Source organism: Falco naumanni, chromosome 4 (assembly GCF_017639655.2).
Source record: "Falco naumanni isolate bFalNau1 chromosome 4, bFalNau1.pat, whole genome shotgun sequence".
Classification (NCBI taxonomy): Eukaryota; Metazoa; Chordata; class Aves; order Falconiformes; family Falconidae; genus Falco; species Falco naumanni.
The window spans coordinates 82,705,903-82,726,193 of record NC_054057.1 but is presented as its reverse complement, the minus strand read 5'-3'; the positions used below and the strand labels follow the sequence as shown (position 1 = coordinate 82,726,193).

General features: G+C 42.2%; 1 protein-coding gene across 3 annotated transcripts in view; it reads left to right on the top strand.

Annotated features, from left to right (window-relative positions):
* MAD1L1 (mitotic arrest deficient 1 like 1) overlaps positions 1-20,291 on the top strand; it is a 380,760-nt gene that overhangs the window by 144,685 nt on the left and 215,784 nt on the right. For all 3 annotated transcript variants that reach the window (XM_040592111.1, XM_040592112.1, XM_040592113.1), the window contains one exon: positions 15,568-15,708. In XM_040592111.1, the coding sequence (XP_040448045.1) occupies positions 15,568-15,708 (141 nt within the window). The remainder of the gene's footprint in view (positions 1-15,567; positions 15,709-20,291) is intronic.

The following is a 20,291-nucleotide window of genomic DNA, read 5'->3' as shown; positions in this document are numbered from 1 at the left end:
ATGAGTAACTGTCCTCCCCTTTCAGCAAGCTCCAGGTCCACACTGAGCAAGTGCTTAATGATTGCTTTAACCACCCGGCACAGACAGGCTGTCATTTCTTGGTCAGCAGCCTCACGGCTGTTTAAAATGTTCTGGTAACAGACACGGTAGAGACCATGTGAATTATCTTAACGTTGACTGCAGAAGTAAGCCCAGCTCGTATTTTTTTCCCATCTCCCACCGCACCTGTGAGGTTCTCACCTCTTTGCACTTGCTGAGCCCCATGTGTGCGATGCCTGCACGGGTGTGTGCCCATCCCCAGCGCCATGGATTCTGCCAGCCTCCAGCAATGGCTAGCAAAGATCACCTACGTGCCTAAGAAAACCTTTCCTTGCAGCTGGCATTTGCTGTGGGATGCCGTGCCCCTTAGGCTGCTCCGGTGTGCAAAACAGGCACAGCACTTATAAATAACACAAAGTTATTTCTGACGTGCTCCTATGGTGTTACAAATAACAGCCATATCAATCACATACTGTTCATTCAAACATAAGAGTTTAAAACCGCTTCGGAGACCCCCTGTTTCTTCATGTAGCTGGTGAAAAAGAAATTGCTGTTTGGAGCATGGGAGGAGTGTCTTTGTTTTTTTCTTTGCTGTTTGTATCAGTGGGTTAAATTGCCTAATAACTTCAATTCTTAGCTTTTGAAGTACTTCTTGTTGTAAAAAGTATTTTTTAAGTATGAAATATATATGTTTGAAGTGCATGAATGTTGAATTTAGAGAAGATTGATAGTGTTCGACTCAATTCAGTGTCTGATATTAAAGAGGCAATTACATATGATTTGTGAAATAAAGCGAGCAACCTCTGTGGAGCGTGGTACCTGCAGGGTTTAACAGCATACTCTCTGATCTGAGCTAATAAGGGTGATATCTAATATTAAAGTTTGCCTTGTCAGAAAACCCATTAGTGTGCCAGTGTGAGAATGGTGTGTGTGATGCAGAAAGTACGCAGCTGTTTGCCTTTTGGTACCACAGGAGGAGGCAGGGAGAAGCTCTCTCTAAGATGTTCATTTGTTATGCTGCTGGCTTTTTTGTTTGTAGTATTAAACTGTTGATAAAGATGTTTGAGTATACATTCTTTTAGAAGCACATAAACTTCAGCTGGAGATTAATTCCTTTATTTGCCTGTGTTCCTCTGAAGTTTTTTAAAAATTTTTAAAGGCTTTTTTTCTTCTTTTGAGATGAAAACTTCAGAGCTCCCTCATTTTCAAGCCAGTTTTTCTTTTCATGTCTTCCTTCTCCATGCATGCTGAAGATGCTGAACTGACACTATTTTTTTTCTTCCTTTTCCACACATCCAAAACCAAAATACAATTACACTTGCCATTGTCTGTACCCTGGAGAAACAGGTCATTACACAATCTACACCACAGGCTTGATGAGGAGGGGGTTTCAATTTGTACCATGTTTGTGTTTAAATTCCAAGCTGCTAGGGATCGGTGTTAAAATTAGGTACATGGAGTAACCTGTGTGATATGCAGTTGCAGAATATTAATAAAATTTGAGGCCTGAGCCAGTGTTAGACCACAGACATTTCATCTCTGCTTTGATTTTTAGTGTCACACTGTGAGTCTCCTGTATTTTACTTCATGGTGGCTGGCCCTGAGTTTTCAATTACAGAGTGATTTCTTGTCCTTAATCCGCAACTCATTCATTCCTGGCTCTCCTTCCAGTCAGGTCTGGATAACTGTGTCAGAAACACTACAGCGGTTCCTCTCCGTTTCTGGAGACAAATGGATATTTATCAACCATCTAGTGAAGTGGTAAAAAGTAAGAGGAAAGAGTGAAGAATTATACTAGCGAATACTGCGGCAAAGAAACATAACTTCGAATATGTAAAAGACTGCTCTAGAGGAAAAAAGCAATCAATTTTTGCCTAGTATTGTGCTTAGAGGCTTAGGAGATCATTTCTAGCAGATATTTTCTGTTCTGTTCACTTTTCCAAGGTGCTGCTCCAGCAGCTCAGAGTACAGACAGAACTGATGGGCTGTGCTTTGCTCTCTCGTCCCTGCATGACCGTAGCTCCTCGGTGTCCTGCTGCCTTGGACCAAGGGGGAAATCCAAATGGCAGAGCCTGTGAGCCAGCGTGGTCTCAGCAAGCGAGCCTGAGGTGGATGGGGTCATTATTTCTCTGAAGGAGCACTCTGTCAGAGCTCTGTGCCTGTGGTCAGTGAGATACATGCCTTTGTGAGACTTCATGTATGTAGAACATTAGAAGGTGCGTCTGTTTTGCGGGTACATCAACTGCTTGTACCTTCTGCGTCACGTTTCAGAAATCTCACTAGAGGATATTATGTGATGATGTAATACAGAGTGTGTTCAGAAATCGAAGACTCCTGAAGATACAGCGATAGTATTTTCTTCACATATACGCATTTCATTATGTATATCTGTAGCAAATCTGATTTGCTCATGTTCATCTAACAGCTTTTCCCCCAATTTACTTCTTGACTTAAGTGAGTGTTAATCATAAACTGTTTCATTAGTCACTAATTTGATTCAGGGGAAAACTTGCAAAGATTTGACATGTGCTGTAAAATTTGCACTACTTCCATGGGCTTGAGGCAGGTGTTTTGCACAAGAAGTCTTTTACATAGCCTTGTTCGTTGATTTTGTTTGTGTGTGTGTTTAGCATCCTTGATGTACACAGGAAGACAGAGGCAGAAACTTACAACTTGCTGCTTTTTGGGTGCTTCTGTTCTTACCCTCAGTAAGCTGAAGAGTCTTAGTGAATTAGTAAACGTGGACAGCATCTTCAAGACTGCACTGACAAAGGCGATACGGTACTCATGCTTTCTTTTAATGTGGTAGAGCTCGTGTATATTGTTATTCGAGGTGAAATAATAGGGACAAGTCTGAAAAATAATACTTGCAAGTGAAATAGGAACAGCTTTTTGGAATAAGTTGAAGAGAGGGATTGTGAAAGGGTCATAAATTCTAGCTGAATATTTGTTCTTGTTACCTTTTGTCTTCCCTTCATCTCTAAACCAACCTTTTTTGTGCTTGTGGTATCAAGTGGTTTTATGTTGATTGTGGAGGCTTTTTTGAACAACCCAAAGTGGATGGTAAGGATGCTGTTCAAGTAATGTAAAATTACTCCTGAGAGAAGAGAATGAGGGAAATAGCAGCATCGCGGTCCTAGACTTCAGGAGAGCGAAGTATGATCTGTTCATGAGCCTCCCTGGAAGAATCCCATGGAGTATGCTCCTGGAGAGAAAGGGAATCCAGGAGAGCTGGGAAGGTTGTTGTAGACAAAGAGCAGCTTTCAAACCTCAACTGTTGTGCAAGTCTGAGTCTCTTTGCTGCTGAGAATAGGCTATATTGAAAATTGGCATCATCTCATATAGCATTTGTTGGTAAAATAAAGCTGTATTTGTGAAAGAGGTACTAAATCAGGAGAGTGCTGGCCAGGTTTGTTGTAAGGCATTTTATTAAATATAAGGTATTTCACAAATGGAAGCAGAGGAGCCAAATATCTCAATTGATATGTGACTTCATTTTAAACTTTTTTTTTTTTTAGTTTAGAATAATAAAAATAGATCTTATAGTATTTCCTGACATATCACAATGGACTTTTTTCCAGAGATGGGACAAATTTAGTGATGGGTATTGTATGCTTAAATAAACGGGTCTGTTCTCACCTTTTCATCTTCTTGAGGACTTGATTGCAAACTAAAAATTCTGTAATTCTGCCTGTGGTGGTAGTGGATTGAGTGTCCTTTGGATTGTTTCTCTGGTATGTAGAACACAGGGAAGGCTAAATTTCAACTTGAGTGCCTACAAGTTATACAGAAGGTTCTGCATTGTGGGTGTGTTGCAATATGGAAGTGGGGGTTCATCTTCATCACTAACTGTCTGCTATTTCCCAGCATTTTCCATGATGTTATGTGGCAAGGAGAGACTTCTTCCCTCTGCTACTGTGTCTTTTCTTTTGACAGTCATCTCTGTGATTGTACCATGTTCTATTCACTTTGATGAAGTTGTGCCCAGAAGTAGAAAAGCTGATTCTGCATTTTGTCATCTAGTACCTGGCAGTTCATTACTATGAAAGCAAACCAACGGTTTTAGTTTGCAACAAAGTAGATTTTTTGATATTGTGGTTCTGCTCTTTATTGCTGTGTGGGTTTGTTGAAAACAAAATGTAAATAAACAGGAGTGTACATAATTTTGTGGCCAAATACTAATTAAAAGACTGAGCAATGTTTTGGTCTTATACATTTAATCATCATTCTCTTTCAGATGTGTGTAATGAATACATTTCCTAAATAATGTTTTTCTTCTGGTAAACTGATTTTTCCACTTGTTTTTAATGAAGCATGACTCCAGTGCCTCATGTTTTGTCTAATGGTTTGAGCATAACATTCTTGATGTCAGTGCAGTTTTGAGGAAAGATTTTGTTGATTTAATATTGCAGAGGCAATGGAGGAAGAACAAACAAAGGAATGTCATTTTGTCTACGTGAATTAATCAGCAGTCTGGTGACACTGTAAAAGGAAGGTGTTCGCTGAGTGGCAGCTAATATTAATATTAGGTGTACTAATTTGTAGTCTATTTTAAGGTAATAGTATCAGTTCTGAAATCTTTAAAATTTGAAGGAATCTGTATCCGTGTGCTGTTGTCACAGGGCTGGAGGCCCTTCGTTAAGTGTAGACATCCATTCTCTTCTATTCTCTGCCACGTGTGACTGGGGAGGTTGCTGCCTGTCATGTTCCCAAACTGCAAATCACTGGACTTTTGCCATCCCCTGGCTCAGCAGCTTTTGGGAGAGCATTTTGTCCTGCTTCTCTAATGGTTCTTTTTCTAACTTCTCTGAAGTTGGTGAGCAGTAGGTGTTTGCCAACCTGTGCAGTTGGCACTGAGCGCAGTCAGCGGGTCCTTGCCTGTGGGGGGGTGCTGGTGGAGTGGGTCTGTGAGTAACCTGTGTGTGAAAGTGTTTGATGAGCAGCAGGTGTTGGGATCATGAGCTATTTAGCCAGCCAGGAGCTGGGTGAGAGTGTACCTGTTGCTCACGGAGAGAGGTGGGGAAGGGACCAGTGACTCGCAGGTACATCTTCACTCTTTTGCTTCATTCCTCATCAACCTACTTCAGCTAAGGATGCTGAAGAATGATAGCAGCAGTCAGAAACAGGTGATGAGACTGTGAGTGACTGGGAAAGCAGTTATGCTAGAAAATAAAAGGTTGGATTTGTTTACCTTAAAAAGTAGTTGAATGGGAGGTGACAAGTTGAAAGTGCAGAGTCTAATGAATGAATGGCTTTAGAGAACTTGTTTGGGAGCTGTTGTTTTCCCTGTCTGTGCAGTGCAAGAACAAAGGTGTTCAATGAAGCTGAAAGACGGCAAATTAAAAACTGATAAAATACATTTTCAAGCAATGGGATTCATTTCCGTCAGAAAACTGGCAAGGTCAGAAATTTATCAGGGTTCAGAAAGAGACTGGATATTTATATGATCAATAAAAATATCCGGAGGAGTTGTCAGTGAGAGCTTGTTTTCAAAAGTGTTCATTAAATGGCTTTTTTTTGGAGCTGGGAAGCCCAAGGTGAGGGTGCAACTGGAATGGTGGTAAAGTGCCATAACCTTGTACCTGCCTGATGTGGTCCTTGTGGCTGGTTCTTAAGCATCTGATTTTATTCTTTGTCCTCTCTGGGTCTCTAGAGGGGTGGGATCCCAGGCACAGAGGGGTGGTTCATGATCTTCTACACCAGCCTGCACTGATGTTTGCAAGGGATTAGGATGCTGGCGTATGACAAACCTCTGCTCAAGAAGCTGCAGTCCAGAGCACCAAGGTGGCATGTTTGCTTTTTTAGATGGAGAAAACTCTTTCCAGAAGTGCAGCTCACAGGGTTAAGGAGTAGCCAGGCTTGGTGGTGTTTGCTTCCTGAGAGTGACCCTGAAGGTAGCTCCTGATTAAGCTAATGAGACATTTCTGTGGGTGTTATCTGAACTGTGCTCTGGGTGGAGAGAATAAGCTGATCTTAAAAAAGCTGAAGGGGTGGTGTTACTTGGTTGCTCGGTCTATGTTTTTAACCTTTTTAGTTGGCTCATATATACAAAGTGTTAAAATGATTGTTCATCCATATTTTCAAAGGGTGCAAGTTAAAACATGTGACCCACATCATGTGGCTAATGTGAAACGTGTTGTGTAATGTGAAATTAGTATTTTGACCATATCAGACTGAATCATAGCATTTTAGTTCAAAATAATGGCTTGTTATTGTTTTGCCCTAGATAAATCGTTGGCTGTGGTTAAATAAGCTGTCCCTTAAGCTAGCCCAGTCTTACTGTTGGGAGCACAGCTTGGGTGAGAAATGACCCTTTATAGTTATTACAATTTCAGCAAGAATATGTTTATTCTTTTGCCTTATAAATGGCTTACATTGTATGGAAGTTGCACGCTGTACCTCCTGTGCTTACCATAATGCTCTATGGCTTTTGGTCAACAACTTAAGCGTCGGGGATGGGCAGGCACTGGATGTGGCACTGTACATGTGGGCTGTCTGGGTTTTTTTTACCCCTCTGTATTCTGCATCAGGGTGGATCTACGAATACTGTGGGCTCCTGGACAGTTCCCTAGTAGTTACGGGCCAGTAATTGAAGGGAGTTTCCAACAGCTGTGGATAAGTGAAAACATTTTAACCCCAGCGTATAGTGAGCAGAAAGGCTCTTTGTATAGACGCGTTCAGCCCTGTGGCTTGCGACTTTGGTCTGACGTGACGTGGAGTTTTGTCCTGTAGGTGCTGTGGGTGTCTGCAGGCTTCACGTGTGTTACTCAGCTCATTGCCTGAGGAAGTTCTGTTGTAGCAGCCAGACTGCTCAATCCTCTCTGCACCGTGTCCCTTCCTAAGGAGGTGTTGCTGGGCTGTGAGGGCAAGAACTTGTGTCCCCTCTGCCCAGGAGAATCCTGTAAAGATAATGCAGATGTGCTAGAGGTGACCTAGGAGATAACCTGGTGTCTGATTTTTGAAACTCTTGTTGAAGTTGCTGATCTTTTATACCCTGGAGGTAGCAGAGGGAATGTTTTATGAATTAAGTAAAATATTGAAAATTACTACAATTTTTTTATAAAGCAGTCAGGTGATGTATATTCTGAAGCGCTAACTAAAAGCCCTTTTTCTTTGCCATTTTCAAAAAACCACAGCTTCCATATTCCTACAGTTGTTGACACATTGTAAGGGGGCCAAGAAATTACTTTTCACGTTCAATGGAATGTGCTGTGTTGAGCTCATTGGATGAACTCAGGTCTGTGATTTTTCTGTCCTCTCAAAATCTGATGCGAGAGATTTGCCCTCCTGCTTTGGTTCTGTCGTAGCCTGAATCCCTAGGAACAGAGCCCAGGCAGTGGTGCAGTTCCTCCTCCTTTATTTTTGCAGAGATAACCACACCAGCTTAGAGCACAGTTCAGTTTACTTTTCTCCAAAGTTAATGATATTTAAGCGTCTAGAACTGCAGGAAACTGGCTGTTAAGAGATTTAGAGGCCAATATCTGGGATACTTAGTAGGCAGGAGGAAAAAGAAATCTGAGGGTAAGGGATGAACATAGGGCTTAATTTTTATGTGCTGTAGACACTGGCAGAATAGAAGAATCTGATGCACCCTCACAAAACCTTTCTTTTCAGGGTTGAATAAGGTGGGGTTTTTTTTCTTTCTTTCTTTTTTTTTTTTTTTTTTTTAAATAGATGAATAAAATATTAGTTTTATATTGCCAGTAAGTAAGGATGAATACATTTCCTTGTCAGTTCCATGCCTTCCCTCTGCCAACAATGGTAATCTAGTGGCTAGGTTGAAGAATTCATGGTATTAAATTTTTTTTAAAGAAATGACCGTTTTCCAAATGTGAACCGTGCGCACGGCATCAGATACTGGTGTCAGATGGAGAGTGGCCCTGTGCTGAGGCAAGTGAATAAAGCAGCTTCACACTTGTGGAAGATTGCTACTGCTTGAGCAGCAGGGCTAGGAGAAGTGGTAGAAAGAAGGGGAGGATTTTTTAATCAAGAGATGAGAAATACACTGAGATAGAAAAGCAAGCTTGTGCTAGATAGGCAGTGGTGAGTGTTCCAGTAGATGGGAGTTAAATGAAGAAAAATATAAAATTATTTCATGGCAGCAGGAGGCTGGGAAACATAACTGAACATGTTAAACTCTCTGTGAAGCAAGGGGACCCCAGGGGTATTTTAGTCAAATGATATTTAGTTTGTTGCAGTGTCAGTGGTGTGATTGCTTGTCAGCTGGCATATGTATGTGCTATAAGCAAAATGAGGGTTTTAGAGACCATGCACAATTTTCCAGAAGATAATAAGCAGGGGATTTATCAAGAGACAGATTAAAAGAGTTACAGTGGATTTATTTGCTCTGGTCCATTGCCAGGATATAAGGCAAGCTGAGCCCTCTCCAGAGAAGTATTGGAGGTGAGGGGCAAGAGCTAGAAAGGAAGAACTGTAATTCTGAGGAAAAACTTAAGGAATATAAGAGCATATAAGATACACCAGAATTTGTAGGTGTACATTTAAAGTTGCCTGCTGACTGTTTGCCAAAAGAGCAATCAGATTGCAGAGTCTCCAGAATTTAAGAAACTATGGTTGGGAACCTAAGAATCTCTCTGTCTTGTTCTGGCACCTAAATTAGCCTTTGATCATCTTTTGCAAGCTCTCTGCCTGGTTGCGTCCTCTTCTCACCACAGTTTCCCATGGTGGCTGCTTTCTCCAGACTTCCAACCTTGGGTGCAAAGTTGGTGTTCAACATTAATGATATGCTACCTTTTGTGGCAAGAAAATGGTTGTTATACGAGTATCACAAAAAGTGATGAAACCCATCAGTTACAGAGAGATGGTGGGACAGAGAGGGATGCTTAACTCCTGGTTTGCTGCGCTTGTGGTTACAGAGTACATCAGTCCTTCTGACCTCTTTCCCACCTATTCAGGTCTTGGACTTATAAAGAAAGAATTTTAATTTTTGTTGGAGAAGCCCTGGTTGTAGGGCACAATACATCTGAAGGGCTTCTTTATAGGTTACATCCATCTTTAGACTCCTGCAAGAGCCTTATATTGGCTTGAGGGGCAAAAATGCAAGCAGAGGTTTGATTTATCGAAAGTCACATTTGAGAGGTAAGGATATTTTGAAAATCCATTCCCTAATGTTCTTGTCAGTGCAAGGGTAGTGAAATGTGCTGGATGTTTTTATTTTTATGGAGTTAACAGTTTTTTTTGTAAATGCTGTTTTAATTGAGGTCTTGAGTAGAAAGTCAATGGTGTGTATATACATATGTGTCTGCAGTCAGTTCTAATTTGCAAAGTAATGTGAAAATAGGTCAACCACAGAGATAAATGTTGGGAAATGGCTGTAGCTGAGAAAGAAGCGGTTTGGAGGTTTGAGAATAGAAAATTTTGGTTTGAAGATGATTAGTATGGAAGTTAAGGGTGGTAAGAGAAAGGGGAACAATTTGCCTTCTGGTAGATGCTGCTGTAGACAAGGAGGATTTGAAGAGTTTCTGGTAATTTAATTTTTTCTGGTTTTGTTTGGCATAGAACTCTTGGGGTTTTTTGTCTGTTCTGGAAGAGTTGATTAGCTCTTGTTAGCAGTGCTCCAAGGGTGTCAGGAGCTGAGGAGATGTAGCTCCCTTAGATACATTCCTGTAATAGCAAAGTCTGACCAAATGTGCCTTTAGCCAGTGCCCTGCCTTCAGCCCCCTGTTTCTTCGGTCTTGCTGTCACTGTGTTTTTACTCTCCCCCCTCTTTTTCTGTAAGGCAGTGGGATGTGAACATACATCTTTGAAGAGAGAAGACAAATTACAAAGTAAGGCTTATATCCTTATCAGTTCCTCCAGCCATCAAATTGGGGCAGAACCTGTTCACTGTCAGTAGCCCCATGCATGTTCCCCAGCCAGTGCTTCTCCATGGTGTGTAAAGCAGCTGCCTGTATCCCGACAAGCTTGAAGCGTGATATACATATCTCCTGTGAGCTGGGGGCAAACGGGCAGCTTGGGGAAGGGGCAGATGCTAAATGATGCTGCAGCCTATTAACGGTACCTCGTGTCTGTGTTGCCACACAACATGCAGGGCTCTGTGCTTTGCTTTCATGTGTTTCAGCACCTTGATACAAATTCATTTCTCTGAATTACAGAGAAGTTGAGTTGTAATCCTCCTCTTTGATAAACACATCAGTGAAGTTGAGATTTATAACATTTATTGCTTGCCTTTATTCAGTAGACAGGTTACCTGTCAAAGAAGGAAATTAGAGTGGTTTGATATTATTCATATTAAGGCTCAGTTGATTGTTCCTTCTCCCTAATTCTTTTCTAGCTGTTTGCAATTTAATTGTTAATGTTTTCTTCAAGTATTTTATGAGATACTGAAATGTTGAAGTGATTTATAATTGCAAGATTTATAATTGTATTTTCTCATTCATCCTTCTTTTACAAGGTTGGGTCTGTTCCTCTGTCCTGTTTTCAGGGCCTGTCCTGCCATTTATGAGTTCATCAAAGGTGGTTGCTCATGGACCAGAAATTATCGTAACCAAGTTTTCATCTACCCTAAGGATATATTTTTTCAATAGGTCCTGACATGCTCTAATATATTGAAGTATTCTTCAGTTATTTCTGCCCATATTTTGGCTTATGTTCCCACACCTCCTGCTGCTAGTTTTACTAATGTTAAACATCTGGTCAAGGCAGAGTTGCTACCCCGCTTTTTCTATGTGTGTTTTTGTACAGCTCAGATCAAGAAAGCATAGACCTCTCTTACACAGTCATCTTTCTCTTTTATTTGTGTTTTTACAGGGAATAGTTAGCTAAATTATACCTGATTGCAAATAGCATCTGTTTGATGTTGAAACTCCGTATCTTCAGTCTCGAAATTTTCTCTTATTACAACTAATTTGGAGTTCGGAGTCTGGAGAGGAAGAGGAGGGGGAAATCTTGCCACTGATTTCCTATAATGAAGCAGTCTATTAACATTCTCCAAAAATTATCATTAATTAAACAAAAAGCTAATCTAACGCTAGGAACAGGAATATTTCTGTACCATCAAAAAAGCGCCGAGTGGGAAATATCGTTATGATTCCACTTTACAAAGTCAGTCTCTGCCAGGCTCTAACCCATGCAGAAGTGAGAGAGCAAGTGAGAGAGCTGTGCATTTGGGTTGTGGATTAATAGTGGAAGTTCACTCATGTGGAAATAAAGCAGATTTTACTGTTACTAGCAACTGTCATTAAAAAGCCATTATCGGAACCGACCAGCACAATTCCTGCTCTTTCATTGCTAATGACAAAACAATCTGTTCTTTAAAAAACAACAACCCTATATTTTCTTTCAGAAAATGGTGCAGGAGACTTACCAGAACAGAAGCCGGATAAAGAGAGGCAGTTGAAAGATTTATTGATCAATAAACCAGACAATTACAGCTTGTTTATAAAAGGGAAAAAAACCAAACCCCCAAACCTCGGGCCTGCAAGCAACACTGAGACTCTAATAATGATAACACTGGCATCCAGCTCGAAACGATAAAAGTCAATAGGAAGATATAGGATTTCAATAAAATTATGACACTAGATAAACTTTACCCCAGGAACAAATTTTCCCTGGGTGTGTGACTGACTTCAGTGAGATTTGTAACTTTAATTTCTTTCTTATTGATTTTTCTTTTCTTCAACTAATTAGAAAGTCTGCGGTGAATTGTGTGTATGTATGTTTGAGGAGGGGCTAATGAACATCAACAGGAATAGGGCCTGAGTTTGAATGTATGTATATAAGGTCAGATGACTTTCAAAAAAGGATTTTTTTGGCTGCATTTTACTCTTCAGTTGCTTCCAATACACAGCTGGGAGTCACTGTCATACTCCTCAGTGTGCAAATATTTGAAGCTGCGGCTGTCCTTGGAGATGCGCAGCAGCACTGCTCCAGTGTCCTGGGGGACCTTGGTGGCGAGGGTGATGATGATGCTTATGTGAACAGTTCTCAGTTCTTTCCCTTAAAATTAACCCCAAAGTCGCTTATGTTACTGCTGTTTCTGACCCACTCTGGTAGCCCTCTGGTGTGTGAATGCTGGGGAAAGAGACTTTCCTGTAGCTTCAAGCTACTCCCCAGCTGGGTCGAATTTTGGCTTTACATAGAGGGAATAGAGGAGCTGGTGGGAGGACTGGAAAGAAGCTTTCTTTTAGTTAAGACTATAAAACGTTTTCTTTTTAGTTATTTAAGCAATAGTAGGAGGCACATTTGTTTGGTGAATTGGTTGTTGCTGGCAGAAGGAAGGGAAACTGTTCAACCTTTGAAAAAATCACTATCCTTCCTCTTTTTCAAACTTACATCTCCTCAAACACAGCTGCAAGCTGTGGAGTTTGCTGTAGGGCATTAATTTCCTAGGTTTATAATGAACATAAAACCCAATTATTCTGTTTTTAGGGCATGTTTAGAGTAAGATGCGTTTCTGTTCTGCTGTTGATTTGAAACTGGTCAAGGTAAAGAGCACCTGGAAATGTGCCAGTGTGTGGTCCATGGTGAGTAAGCAGAGATGCCCTGCGCTGGGAAAACTTTGGAAATTCCCAGAGAAACTGCTTTTTAGTAATTCTGATAAATACTCTTCTGATAGAAAGCAGAGGTGTTGGAAAAATGTTGGAAAGGGCACCTGAAAGTCCCTGGGGAGGCTTACGATGGGGCATGTGGGATGAGGAGATATTGCAGCAGTTACTAAATCAGGATTACGTTTTAGAGAATCTTTTTAGACAGAGGACTTCTCAACAAGAACTTCTATTTCCTGCCAAACTAACAAGATCTTTAGGAGGGAGGGAAAAGCTTTCAGTAAGTGCTCTTGATGGGGAGAAATTTAAAAAATGGAGCTGGGGACCACTTGTTGGAAGCTGAGAATTGATTTCATTACAGTATTAATATTTAGAAATAATTAAAGAGGAAAGCTAAACTCCAGGATGAAGTGTTTAATTGTACCACCCTTTATTTCAGCTTTTCAGCACCTTTTTTTCCCCCCAATACAGCTTGTGCTGTGTTTACCATGCATGTTTTTTTCTTGAGACTTTTACTCTTCCTTTAAGAGAAAGGCTTTGAAGGGCAAGCTCGGTGGTTGATTTTAGGGGAAGGACGGCCGATAGGGATGTCCTGCTCCCATGCAGTTTTCCCATCCTAACATGAAAGCAGAAGCTTGTCCTCCTTGCAGCTGAGCAGCTCAGGGAACTGCTAGGATCTTCCTGGGGATGACTCAGATGACCTAATATTCAGCAGTTAATTGGAAGCCAAGTGTGATGGGAATTGCCAGGGGTCCTGTTTGCTTTTGAAAAAATGCTAAGGATTTTGGGACTGCCCTGCTGTAATGGTGAGAACATTACAGTGTTAAATTATCACGTTGATGAAAGATGCTTAGCAGAAAATTAGGATAGCGGAGCAGCTAGGAGCACAGAGAAAGAGAGAGGGTGCTGTATTTGCAGCAACACAGAAGGATCAAACCGATACCTTTGCTAAACACTGTCATTAAATTCTCTTCTGTGCTCTGGACAATGATTCTGCAATAGATAGGGAATGAAAGTCGTCTCCTGAGCAATAGCAGTTTGCCTTATGGAGAATGCACTGGGCAAACGGGGTGATGTGTGTGAGGGAGGAGGAGGATTGACCGATCCTGTACTGCTGCCTTTCTGCTAAAGAAGTTCATTACAAGGCAGGCATGGTGTAGCTGGTTTTGGGTTTTCTTCTTCTGCAGTAACATGGAAGTGCTTCCTTTCATATGTCTGCCAGATGGTAATTCTTTCTAAACTGTGGCAAAACTGTGCTTTCCTTGGAAGAATGTTTCTCTTCCGTCAGGACTGAGCAAGGAGCTAGTAGTAGCTTCCAGACCTGTTTATGTTAAAACCTGTTTTTCTTTATTATTTTGTTAACTCAGTTCCTGTAGCCCTAGGCTGTCCTTTGGTCTTGGGATCCTTTTACCTGCTGACCAACCCAAGCATCTTGATTGACCTTTCAGTCCACAACATGTTCTGAACACACGCTGTACCTCTGGCAGTGCCCCTAGTCTTATTTTCACAACTCAAATTTGAATGTTCCTTCCCTTTCCCACACGTGCACTTGCTATCCGTGTTTGGTCTTTGACCTTTAGATTTTGAAGGAGGTCAGTAGTCTTTGTAGATGGGCTTGCTCAGCTGAGCGGTTAGCATCACCGTCGCTGTCTGAAATACAGCCTTTTTCATTCGGGGGTGGGGGGAAAAGGACCTTTTTTTTGTACCCTGGCAATTCCTGATTTCCCCAGAAGAGCAGAATCCTAGCGAAGCATTTCAGCGTGGCCAAGGTGGGTTTGTGAAGTGCTCCAGGTTCAGTGTAACGGCAGTGGCCTGGTCTGGATGTGAACTGCACAGCTACAAAACTGAGTGGTCTTATAATAATATTTTGCACATGTGTGGTGGCAGAATTCACACGAGAGAACTGCTTTGCCCAGAGCGCTTGTGCATTTCTGTAACAGGGTGAGGTGGCAAACTTCAGCAGTGGAAGGGAGGCTGCACTGTCAGACTTCCTCAGAGTTTTTGCTCTTTGGATTTATGCCAGGGGCCTTTTTTGACCCTGTTCTGTAGCCTCACAAACATCAAGGCTCTTCCATGCAGTCAAAGAATAAAATACTTCGTCAGCTGGCTAATCCCTGTATGCATGTGGCACTGTAAGTGGTAATCTCCTTAAAATACACCTGAGTTTTTGAAGTTCTCAGCCTTTTGTCCCCATTCTTCTTCTCCATCAATGCCTCGGAGGTGGGTGTTAGGTGCTATCTGAAATTGGGAATGCATTAGGAAATACTCCAACTAGGAGCGGCCCCCCCCCCCCCCCCCCCCCCCCCCCCCCCCCGAGTTTTACCTTTAGCTTTATACTTGGGAGTGCAAGCGCTCACAGAGGGGAGAGGGATCCTTCTTTTTGTTTTTCTCTGCAAACACGTGGTTATAATTGCCAGCAAGTAGCAAAGTGAGCCAAACACATTGTCTGTGAGATATTAACCTCTGAAACAATATTTATTTAAACACTGAGTTTTGCAGCGTTCAACGAGTTTGTCACATACATTTAGAGGGTATTTGCTCTCAGCCACTTTATTCGTTGTCAAATCTGTTTTGTTTCTGTTGTGACAATTCTGTTCATTCATTGCTGGAACTCTTTGGCAGGAAAAATGTCAAGTACTACACTAAATATGTTGCTGAAGGAACCCAATCAGCCATGTTGAATTAGAATAGTGTCTCCAAAAAGAAGGCAGGCTCTGTTTTCAGTTGCCATCTCCTTGTTAGAGTGTACTCATGTTGCTTTCCTGCAAGGGATATGTGCTTCTATAAGCACATGACAGTCTAATTTTTCAGTTTTCAGAGCAGCAACTTTTATTTTGTTAGAACTGTGTGTTTCATCTGTGGCCTGATGCCGATATGAAGATGATGAGCATATATCCATCAGAGTTTCATTGCTGTGTAAAAGAACAGTAGGCAAAAATGTAGAATATTGTTCTGGGAACCCTTTCCTTGGAGTGAGGTCAGGGGCTTTATCCCTAAAGGTGTTTGCTGTTCTTCCTGACAGGAGCGTGATGGGATGCGAGCAATCCTGGAGTCGTATGACAGCGAGCTGACCCCTTCGGAGCACTCGCCCCAGCTGAACCGGCGTATGCGTGAGGCTGAGGAGATGGTCCAGAAGCTGCATGCTCATAACACCGAGCTGGAGGTAATGAAGAAGCACTATGGTTCACCCAGGGGTGAAGTAGTTGAGATCTGTAAGATTGAATTGCCTAGTCATGTGATCTGCCCTCACAAAAGAGAGATTTGCAAAATTCAGACTTCAAAATTCCAGGATCAATAAGACCTACGAGTTGTTATTCCGCATCTGAAGCTGGCAGAAGCCAGGAAGGATCTCTGGGTGGTGGTGAGCGTGCTTTGTGCTAAGCCCAGCTGTGCTGCGTGGCTGGAGTGACAACTAGTTCCTGCGGGTTAAAGGGTTGTATATCGGGGAAAGTCAAGGGGTAATGAAGTGTAGCAGGTGTGGTGTCTTCTCTGTGGTCTGCTCGAAGTGATTCACTGGATCACACGTGTAGCAGGGCTCTTCAATACGCAGCGTGAGTGAGTGTGTGCTTGTAAGAGCTTTACTCTTAAGGGCTGAAGAAGTGAAGTGAGTGTCTGATGTTAATTCTTCTCATCTTGGCATTGGGCCTGAAAACTCCAGAATACCAGTAACTCTATTGAATGCTTTTTACTAGGTTTTCTCTAAGAAAAAACATTCCTTCCAAAGACAGAGCTATTTCTTGAAGGAATTCTTATACTCCTTTTAGTTCTCTTTTTGTAATGTGAAATGTAACAAGGTAAATGTTAACATGCATTTGCCAAGTAGTTCCCCTCTTCTCTGTGGTACTTTGTCATAATGGAGTGGCTTTATGGTCAGGAGCTGAAATATTTGGAACATGTCTGTGATCTTAAAGCTTGGCAGTTCTATTACATAGGCTTTGCAATAGTCATAAGTATGGGAATTTTTCTTTCTTCGTGTCTAGTTCCACCGTTCTATAGATTTATACACAACAGAATTCAAATGGAGTAAAACTTGTAGGAAGTGATGCTCCTTAGGTTCATGTTGAAGGCATAGAGTGGGTTGTCCCCCTGAGCATAACTTTCTTTGTTGCTTCTGGCATCCTTAAAAATGCTCTTTTCTTGTGTTGGTGGGTGGGGTCTTCAGTCAGGCAATACTGGCTCCAGTGACCTTTAAATCCTTAGCGAGCGGAGCAGTATAGTGTGGTACAGATCAGTATCATCCTGTTTCTCAGAAAAGGAATTCTGCAAAGTTTTGGGCAAGCTGATGGAGATGTTAGCTGGTAACCTCAGATAAAATGGAAATTTGCCTGAGTTTGTCTTGTCTCAGAATGTTTCTCTCGTGTTGTCTTTTGATCACCATACTGCTTACCACCAGACAGAACAGGATTAGATGCTGCTGGCATAAAGTGATAGGTGACTCTTTTATTCTATTTTCTTAGTTGTTTCCAACAGTGGCTCTAGGTTGATGGAGGGAGATTTCTGGAATCGTTTCCCTGAATGGGTCAGATGTGCATGGTATCTTTGGGCAACAGTGAAAGATGTTTCCTTCATCAAGTGAAAGCATGAAAGAGTGTGGGAACCAATTGCTACGCCCCTTTATTTATAGGGAACAAATTATACGGGTTTTTTTTCCGTGGCTATAGATTAAGGGCTACATGGAAAATTTCAGAAAGGAGCTGTGTTCTCTGGAGCTTTGTTGTGTGTGATGTCAACCTTTAAGCCTTTCAAAGACTTTGCTAGAAGCAGGATTCAAAGACCTGATATTCCCCTTGTAAAGTAAAATTTTATGCTTCGCTTGATTGTGTTTGTCTTTCTGACTGCAGTGGTGGCTGCTGAATCCCATCTATTTTGAAATTTTGGGGGAAAGTTTTTTGGTCTAGTAAAAATCTGGAAACTGGAAAAGGGAAGTTGAGGTACAGGCAGGACTCCTGGTGCCTCATCATCCAGAGCAGCAGCTGTAATCAACTGCCTGTAGATCAAAGAACTGGTCGATAGCAGCTATTAATAACTTCTAACATAATGCTCTGCACCCTCCCAGCTCTGCTGAGCCTCTGTACAAATTTTAGAAATGTTGACACCTGCATGACTCATCTCACAAACGGAGGAGACAGCCGGAATGAGGCACCTTGGAGCCTCAGTTGTTTCTGAGGTGTGGGAGAAACAGGCTCCGGAGGGGGGTGGGGAGGGAAGGAGAAAGGGAACTTCAGTTGAGGTCAGTGTGGCAGAAGGGTGGGGGCATCCCGGGAGCCCCTGGTGTGGATGGGCTTGGGAGGGCAGCACACAATCAGCTTGTAGAGAAGCACAGGGGAACGAGAAGAGTGCATCCGTGAGCATCGTGCGTGGCAGCAAAGCGACAACATGCCCAGCTGTTCTGATGAGATCCATGTAGAGGTCTGGGGAGGCAGCAAAGAGTGAGTGATGGATCTGAGCTGCAAAGGCCTGGCTGATGCTCTTACTTTTTGCTACAGCGTGGAAAACAAGATCACTAGTTAACAGGGGATATACCACCCTAGGTAACCCCAGTTATGCCCGCAGAGGAGTGCTTCTGGCAGCTCAGCACACACTGGGACGCTGTGTACAGGAGCAGCCCTTGCACAGTCCCCGGGCGCTGCATCCCTGCTGGGGAGACTGCAGGTATCACTGTGGTCAAGGAGCATCTTCAGTTTAAAAAAGTCCTTGAAACCTGTAAGGCGATTGCATCCTCTTGCGTTGTATTTTGTTGTTTCTACCTTTCAGCTTTGTTCACAAACCTTAAAATTCACACCATGCACCATGTCTCTCCTGCCTGACTTCTTTTATCACAGTTTTTTTTGTTTGTTTGGTTTGGGTAGGGTTTTTTTTGCTGTAGAGTACTTAATTTACTAAAATCTTTTTCTGTGCTCCCTAGCAGAGAACCCTTTGGTATTTCTTTTTTTTTCTTGTTTCTTCTGACTGCCCTAATCTGTTACCAGCAGCCCCACCGCTGAACAAACCATAGAGAGGAAAAAGTGATGTTTTTAACAGGGATTTTTCCTTACCCTGAAAATGGAGATTTTCCCATCCATTCCAGCAGCAGTGCTGCTTCACTCTGGTGAAGACAGAGTGATAGTGATAACGCAGTAGGAGCAAGGAGGAAACTGTGTGGAACTAGGAAGAATTTAGGGCTGAGGCAACAACTTTTAACTCATTAGGGAGGTGAGGTCTCTGATAAGTCCTTTGCTTGATGTATAAATGGAGGTGGGGAGCCATTTAAAAGAACACAGGGAATGAGAGAGGTATGTGTAAGCCCTGGAGGGTTGTGTGTGAGTGTTACTTTGGGAGGATGGAGTTAGGTGATGCACTGGGTCATGCCAGACTCCCTTCTTCCCCAGCCCTTGCTGGGCAGGACAGCTGCTGGGAGCACTGCTGCGTCCACATCACAGACATTGCTTGGTTACAGGCACCTTTCCAGAAACTGGAATGCAGAAGGATGCTTTCATCCCGGATCACTTCAGAGATGCAGTGGTGCTACATAAGAGCTTGTCCTGGCGGAGCCTGATAGGGCAGAGAACTGAAAGGCAAAGAGAGGCTGATGGGGAACTTTTTATAAATCCCCTTCATTTGATGAATCCCCCCCATCATCCCTGATGAGAAAAGCTGGATCTCTTATGCATGGACATGCAAACACATAATCTGTTCTGGGATCAAAAATTACTGCTTTATCTGTCCCAGAACTGCCTGCCCCCAGCCCAGCCCCCCACTCACACCACCACTGATCTGGCTGGAGAGGTTCAAAGAAGCACTTTATGGACTGTTGAATGTAAAGCAGGGGGGAGATGCAAAGGAAAATGCCATCTGAAATGGTGGCTGGAAAAGCAAGCAGGCTGTGTCGGGCTATTTCATGTGGTTAATGAAGTGTCACTCACCATCTTTTTAAAAGTGTGTTTTGGAACTGAAGAGGGAGTGGGAATTTGTCCCTGGCCAGCCTGCTATAAATACTTAAAATAAACAGAATTGTAGCCTTATTTATATTAAGGCGTGAATTTTTGTTTTGATACTGGTGATATTAACAGTTTTCTTGTCAATTTGGTTAACTTTTACTACCTTTGCTCTCGCAACTTCTAATTTCAAGGTAAATATGACAAAACAAGAAGCTTCTATGCAAGCAGCAGCTACTGTGAAAAAGCTCAGATGTGGAGTTAGTGTTTGAAAAGTGAAATCCAGCTGCACAAAAGAGAAATCATCATAAATATAACTCCATTAATAGCGACTTTATTACAACACACTTGGCTCCATATGAAACTTTAATGAAGAGAGATTTGCAAGGAAGGCTCATGCTGACACCTTCAATGGTCTCAAGCATTTTTTACATTGAGAGATTTACAGTGAGCACCATATGTACTCTAATCAGTTAATTATGAGTCTGACAGTTTCAGCACATGAAGTGCCATATGTTCTGTGTTTTTGTTCCGCCAGGGGCATTACTGGTGACCTCAAAACTCATTGACCAAATATTGTCACTTTATCTGCACCTGATAACTGCAGCGCATCTGCTGGCGGTGAAAATTGGGCATTGTTGATTCTTGTGATGTTAGTCACAAATCTGCTCCTTGCAAAGGAAGTTACTTAGCAGTCACCCCGGTGTTTAAAGTGCTTAAATTTTATGTGCGGATGCAATAAAATGTTTATTTGAGCAGTTAACAGTCCTTCCTTGTCTCTCACCCAGCTTCCCCTATCAGTGCCTTCCACTTTTTTACCTTCTATTTTTTT